Here is a 7,771-nt window from a genome sequence, read left to right as displayed (position 1 = left end):
ATCGACCATGGTATCCTTCTGGGGAGACTCACGGAGTTGGGAGTTGGAGGTACTGCTTGGCAGTGGTTCCGCTCCTACTTGGTGGGCCGCCTCCAGAAGGTAGGGCTTGGGGAGCACTGCTCAATACCCTGGACTCTCCATTGTGGAGTCCCACAGGGATTGGTTCTGTTCCCCATGCTTTTTAACATCTACATGAAGCTGCTGGGTGCGGTCATCAGGAGTTTTGGAGTGCGTTGTCATCAGTATGCTGATGACACGCAAGTCTATTTCTCCTTTTCATCTTCCTCAGGTGAGGCTGTTGATGTGCTGAACCGTTGCCTGGCCGCGATAATGGACTGGATGAGAGCTAACAAACTGAGGCTCAATCCTGACAAGACTGAGACGCTGTTGGTGAGTGCCTTCTCGGCCCAGACGGTGGATGTTCAACCTGTTCTGGATGGGGTTACACTCCCCTTGAAGGAACAGGTTCATAGCTTGGGGGTTTTGTTTGATCCATTCCTGTCTCTTGAGGCTCAGGTAGCCTCGGTGGCATGGAATGCGTTCTACCACCTTCGGTTGGTAGCCCAGCTACGTCCCTATCTGGACAGCGACGACCTCGCCTCAGTTGTGCATGCTCTGGTAACCTCTAGATTGGACTACTGCAATGCACTCTACATGGGGCTGCCTTTGAAAACAGTTCGGAAACTACAGCTAGTGCAAAACGCAGCAGCCAGACTGTTGACGAGGACCAGACGGTCCGCACATATAACACCTGTTCTGGCGCGTTTGCACTGGTTACCTATCAGTTTCCGGGCCAAATTCAAAGTGCTAGTTTTGACTTATAAAGCCTTACACGGTGCGGGACCACAATACCTAGCGGCACGCGTCTCCCGATATGAACCTACCCGTTCACTACGTTCAACATCAAAGGCCCTCCTCCGAGTTCCAACTCACAGAGAGGCTCGGAGGGTTGTAACGAGATCTAGGGCCTTTTCAGTGGTGGCCCCCGAACTATGGAATAGTCTCCCCAATGAGGTTCGCCTGGCACCTACACTTTTATCTTTTCGGCACCAGGTTAAAACCTTTTTATTTTCCCAGGCTTTAAAATTTTTTTACATTTTATTGTTGTTATACAGACCAGGCTGTTAATTGTTTAAAATATATGCTCAGTGTTACTATTGTCATTTTAATGTATTTTTATTGTATTGTATTTATTGTGCACCGCCCAGAGAGCCTCTGGCTTCGGGCGGTATAAAAATTGAACAAAATAAAATAATAATATGATCTCTGGTACCTCTTCATTTCCTAAATCCAGCTTGGACGTCCGGCATTTCTCACTCCATATATGGTAAGAGCCTTTGTTGTAGAATCTTGAGAATTCCTTTATTTGTATGGGATATTAAGGCAATAATTCAATAATTACTGCATTCCCTGGGATCCCCTTTCTTTGGAATTGGGATGTATATGGAACGCTTCCAGTCTGTGGGCCATTGTTTCATATTCCATATTTGTTGACAATTTTTTGTCAAAATTTGGACAGATTCAGTCTCAGTAACTTGTAGCAACTCTATCGGTATGCCATCTGTTCCTGGTGATTTGTTTCTTCCAAGTATTTTAAGAGCAGCTTCCGCCTCACATTCTAAAATTTCTGGTTCTTCATCATACGGTTCCTCCGTGAATGAATGAACTACATGAATTAACTACATAAATTAACTCTGTGAATGAATGAACTACAACTCCCATAATCCCTGGCCATTGGCCATGCCAGATGGGAGTTGTAGTTCAACAACATCTGGAGGGCCAAAGGTTTGCCACACCTGATTTAATGTGATGGATGTGCCATCTGCCGACTTCAACCACAAATCCACAGACCTGCTGTGGACTACCTGAATGAAGCTTGCTGACCCACTGGTGGTCCATGGACCACAGTTTGGAAACCTCTATAAGAAATAAAAGAAGCAATTAAAAATAAATATGACTAATCTAGACACACTGCAGACCACCTGAATGAAGTACAGATTGGGAACTCTTACTCAAATACAGAGCCCTATTCATTTTCCCTTGTTGACGCTAAGTTCATACCAGAGATACCCCACCTTTGTTACCCTCGTCAGCTAAGTAAGGAGAGTTACTTTCAGCGCAAACCTGCGCATGTTTACTTCTAAGTAAGTCCCTCTGGTTTCAATTGGGCTTAGTTAGCGTGCGTAGGGCTACTGCCAAACGCGAAAGCAGGACGGTGTCGCTCCGTACCTCCTCTGATGGGAGCTCTGTTCATTTCAATAGGACTAACTCCCGAGTAAAGGTATGTAAAATCAGGTCAGAAGTTCGCCTGGAGTAGCGTGATCCGCCGTGATGGCGCTTCTTAGTAGCTTTCCTTGTACTGTTTTTACTTGTTCAGCAGATGGAAATGGAAGCTTCCATTTCCGCCAGAGTGCTCTGACCCGGTGTAGCCTATGCATGTCGACTCTGAAGTAAGTTCCAATCAATGAGTCCAGTAGGACTCACCCTCGCGCAAGGGCGCACCGGACGACCTAAGGACATTTCCCCTCTCGGCATATGCCTTTGTACAAGGTGCTCATATTTCTATGTACTGTTGTGATCTGTTCATATTCCTTCCTGTCGGATTTTATGATTGCTTCAACGGGCTGCCACTTATTTTCTTGCCGGTTGATTGGATCGGGTGTTGTCACGCGCTATGGGTTTCCATAGGGACGCTTGGCTCAGGTACGTAGGTAGTAGGGGACGTCCTATTCCTCTTATTGGTTGGGTATCTGAGACCGGATTCCTGTGATTCGCCGTTTTGATCCTCGTGCCGCGCCCCCCTCAATGAGGTTGGTGTGTCACGTGAGGAGAAAAGGTGCCAGGCTGTGGCAGCGGCGAGCGCGGAGCCATGAAGTACTATGAGGTGAGGGGACGTTCGGTGGCCCGGAAGAGCGGGTGTGTTTGGGACGCACACCAGTGGTTGCCCTCTTGTCCCGCGGGAAATTCTGCCCTTTGCGCTCTGACCTAACGGGAGGTGGTGGGTACGACGCACGCGTGGGATTGTGGCTCATGGGAAGCGCACGCGCGTGGATTTGCGCTCAGGGGCGGGCGAGTGAAGGTACGCATGTGCACAGAGGAAATGGTTGTGGTGTGAGCACGTTCTTGGTATTGGAGGGAAGCGATAACTTAACCTGATTCAATGTAGATATATTCCTTTATACTGTGTGTCGCTTCTGTGTAGGACATGTCCTCTTTTGCCTTCCAGGCTGCTTCCACCATGCCTAATGATACTCCTGTAACACTTGAAGGTTTCCATAAAACACTGGGTTAAGTTGGTTTGCTACCATTTTTTTAATTTAAAAAGTCTTTTGCGTGGATTTTCCCTTTTCATACTGTGTTCTTAGTGCTGATTGCACTAGTTATTTCTTGCACACTAGATATAGAGGTTCCCAAGCTGTAGTCTGTGAGCTTCATTCAACTGTGGCAAGTCTGTGGATTTGTGGTTGAAGATGGGAGATGTCACATCCATTGCATTAACTAATCATACTGCTTTTAGTGCTTTTCTTATTTCTTATATTTTATTGTATTACAATTCGAATTCTATGGAATACAGTAAAATACAATATGTAAAAAATAGAAAAAGCAAAAATATACAAATAAAAACCATACACCATTTAACGTAACACATTACAATTGCTACAGCAGGCAGAAAAATCATTAAGTGTCTGCCAATACCCCCAGCAATTTTCAGATGGTCTGGGACATTTTTTTTGAACCACTGCATTAGAAACAGTTTTCTACCTTAGTTTGCTTGTTTTCTTCATATTTTAAGTGGGCAACTGCTACTTTCCAGAGATAAAAGTTATTTCTTTTAAGTGAGAAGTATTTGGATAACCATACTGCCTCTTGTTTAGGTAACTATATTGCCTCTAGTTTTCCAGATAAATGATGTCTTTCTGCAGATATTCTTTTACTGTATCAGATTAAAAAGCCTGATCAAGTTCTGACACTTCCCAGGAGAAAGTTCACTGAGTAGTAGTAGAGGAGGTTTACAGTGCAGTAGCCATCATTAGAAAACTTTTTGCATTCTTGAAATTTGAGCATATGCCTTTTAGTATAGTGACTGCAGAAAGTTTTTTAATAAACTTTATTCAGATTATTTCATACAAAGATACTGGGGAGCCAGTAGTGGCTATAGTGTTGAACTAGGACCCGAGAGACCAGGGTTTGAATCTCCACTCAGCCATGAAGCTCACTGGGTGGCCTTGGGCCAGTCACTGCCTCTCAGCCTAACCTACCTCACAGGTTTGTTATGGAGATTGAATGAGGAGGGAGAGAACCATGTACACGACCTCGAGCTCCTTGGAGTAAAGATGGGAGAGAAATGCAATAAATAAATAATACTTGTTTCACCTGTTGCTGTTTCTTGATTATGCTGTTCTTTGGCTCACACAGCCCTTTTGATTGCTCAAGAGAACCTGTTTCTTCAATACTATCTTCTTCTCATTGTGCAAAGATGGCCTTGATGTGTTAATTTCTTGGCTTTCCTGGCAGATTAATAGGTTGCAAACGGGTTCATTTGTGTACAAAATTTCATTTAAATAGTCAAGGTGGATTGATGCAAGCATGGAATACTTTTTAATAGCTGTAACTGTATAGCAGTCTCTTGAAAATGTCAACATGTGTTAGGCGGCTGGGTTTCCTAAATGAGTGAATGTGAGGGAAATCTTTCTACCGAGCAGTATGAATGTGGATCCTCCTGGTTGCCTTTTTTCTTTTTCTTTTTAGTCTGGCATCTACATATGGTTTACCAATAAGTCTGGCTTCTTTATGCTACAGCGGCCTCATTTATAATAATGCCATAGAGAGTAGAATGTGTATGGTGCAGTTATAAGTTGCTGTAATGCATTGACCATCCTAGGTCAGGATTGTCCAAAGACTCATGTTCCTTCCTGGAAAATGAAAGTACATATCTATATGTAAGATGCCTGAAGGGCTTGCTGCCTTTATAAATTTGTTGCAGTGAAGAACTCTGATGTTTGAAAGAGAAGAAGGAACACACATCAATTCAGAAAGCAGTGCAAACAGAACTGTCATTGGAAAGTTAGAATCAGGACTTTCTGAGGCATATTTTATCTGTGTTGGATGCATGAGCTTGAGGCTTCTTTCATAGTGTTGACTGCTGTCTCTTCTTGGAGATTGGCTGTTGAGCTAGCTAGACCACAGGTCTGATTCCAGCCTGGAAATTCCTGTATTTGTAGATTTCCAAACACCCCAAGCAGGAACACCTGCAATCCATGCATCAAGCCAACATGTGGGATAAATTGATATGAGGTGCTGTGCTTTGAGCCTGCATGTATCTATGTAGTGGTGTAATTTATTGAGATACCATCAAATAAGGTAGACTTACTTAGGTTTAGTCAGTGCGGGCTTTGATTTTGCTTATTACTTATGGCTGACAAGTACTGCGCAGGTTCTGCTTAGAGGAGGCCAGCCAACTGTCCAACTAAACAAATCATAAGTACTTGTGTATCTTCATTATTTAAGAGTGTGAGCTGCAGACTTGGCCTCCATGGTCATGAAATGTCCAGACCAGAGTTGGATAGAAAATAACTGAATTGATTCCAGTATTCTGTTGTTAATTGGGTTCATAGAGTATATACTTTCATTTTCTATTGGCTAAGGGAAACAGTGGCTTTCACATTGTGTTTTGGGGGATCCTGAGGTTTCTTGGAACCTTATCAACTTCTCAGTGAGAAGATCTGTAGACAAGATTTCCTGAAGTTCAGTTTACAACCACTACCATTCTTCCTATGCAGCTGCAGAAGGATATTGTGTTCGTAGGGCATGCTTACATGGGGGTAATGATAACACCCAACAGGCCCAGCTAGTGTCCAGATGAATTGGGTGTACACCTTGGAATATGCCCCAAGTTCTGTGTAGCATATAAGGGTTCCATGGCCAATGCTGAGGGGTCCCTTGGCAGACAAATCTATGTAGAAAGGGTTCCCTGAAAGTAGAAGGTTTTGATACCATTAAAGTAAGAGAATCACAATCGGGTCTGCAGAATAAGTTTGAAGTGAATTTTTTGTGTTAAATGTCTTCCTGTTTTTATTATGCCGAGACCACGATTGCTAGCCAATTCTCAGCTCCTGCCTGGAGAGAATTTCATTTTTCAAAGTTTATCTCAGTGTGTTAAGAATTTTTAAAAATACAAACATAATGTAGAGAAATGCCAACTTGAATGTGGCTCCTTTTTTAAAGCTGTGTTGTGGGTTTGTAACTTTTAAGGAACTGAAGTTTGTAAGGCAAGTGTGCAAGTATTCTGCTGCAATCTGGAGAAAGACCTGAACCGTTAAGTCTGTCTCTTCGGCAACGAGGTCAGAGCAGCCTGTGCACCTGTCCTGTAAATGGATACATGCGTAGGAGTGCAACACTTACTAAGATTGGCTGTATGTACTGCCTCTCCAACTAGCTCAGCACTTTCTCACATATACTGTGTGGTGAATGATCCTATCTGAATAGTGAGCAGGAGAATATTTAATTGCTTTCCAGTACCTCGATCTGGAATAGGGCAACATCCCCTGCCCAGAAAAAAACATGGGATCCTTTTTTTCTAAATACAGACAGATGTGCTCAGCCCCGCTATCTCTAGTTAGCAACAAGAACAGATCTAGTTACATCAGAAAGGGCAAATAAGTTCAGCACTTGCATCCATATTATCATTCTATTCCTGCTGTCAGTTTCAAGTTAAGCCTTTCATAAATTAGTTATAAATCTGATTTCAACCTGCTTTATCAATAGAGAAAGTTTGCCTAGGGATATCTGTTAGTTGAATAGGATGTTATTTCTACTGTTCACAAGAGCCATTTGTTATCTTGGAGATGGGGAAAGGGTCAAAGATCTGCTTCAGGCTGGAATTATGTAGTAACTGTTGCTGTTGCTTTCTTTCTTAGAACTCGTCTAACCAGTGTATTTGCTTATGCCTGGTACTGAAGTCTGTCCAGCTAACTATTTGCACTGTGCTTCTAAGTCATTTTAACTGCTACTGCTTAGTCCTCAGTTACAGCTGGTTACTGTTTATATAGCAAGTTTTAAAAGCTGGAAGTTCAGAGAACAGAGAAAAAAACCTTACATTTAAAGCAGTTTCTAGTGGCCTGTGTGATGTCCTTATATGTTAAAAACTGTAAATATGGTAAGTGCGGGTTCATATAGGGATATATGGTAAGTGAATTGAGTAAGGGGGGAGTACATGGGCTAGAATGTGGGAGAATGTTGGATGATGATTGGCTGAGTGTTTTGAATGGCTGAAGGTATAAATGAGAGGATGACAGTTGAGTAGGGGGAAGTTGAGAGGAGAGTGATTGGAAAGGAGTTGAAGTGGGAGGCAGTTGGGATTGAGTTGACAGAGTTCTGAGGGAGGTGTTGATTCTATTAGGCTGATATTTGGACAGAATATATATAACTGGAAACATAAGAGTGACACTATATGAAACCATACACTTGTTAAACATTCCTAATCTTGTTATTTCCTAGTGTTATCAAATAAATACTTTTATTGGTTTACCAAAAGTCTGATCCTTGGCTGGGGATACGCAGACCAGAAGGGAGGGCACGGTAATTACCAAAGCTGAAGGGAAACTGTATCTATTGGTGGCAGCAGTGAAGGAAGAAATTGTAACATCGTCAAGTATCCAGAGCAACCCAGGATTGTATGCTTTATAGACAAAGATACATGGGGGTTGTGGACAGCAAGGGCACCCAGACACAAAGTAACAAGCCATAGGGAGACTAAGGCTAAGTCTCCAGC

The 7,771-nt window shown here is 43.0% G+C and overlaps 1 protein-coding gene across 1 annotated transcript in view; it reads left to right on the top strand.

Annotated features, from left to right (window-relative positions):
* The first annotated feature begins 2,787 nt into the window (after positions 1-2,787).
* TECR (trans-2,3-enoyl-CoA reductase) overlaps positions 2,788-7,771 on the top strand; it is a 43,520-nt gene continuing 38,536 nt past the window's right edge. Inside the window, exon 1 of the mRNA XM_061616611.1 lies at positions 2,788-2,884. Coding sequence (XP_061472595.1) covers positions 2,870-2,884 — 15 coding nt within the window. The 5' untranslated portion in view covers positions 2,788-2,869. The remainder of the gene's footprint in view (positions 2,885-7,771) is intronic.

This window comes from Rhineura floridana, chromosome 3 (genome assembly GCF_030035675.1).
Source record: "Rhineura floridana isolate rRhiFlo1 chromosome 3, rRhiFlo1.hap2, whole genome shotgun sequence".
NCBI lineage: Eukaryota > Metazoa > Chordata > Lepidosauria > Squamata > Rhineuridae > Rhineura > Rhineura floridana.
This window is presented reverse-complemented; position numbering and strand designations above follow the sequence as displayed.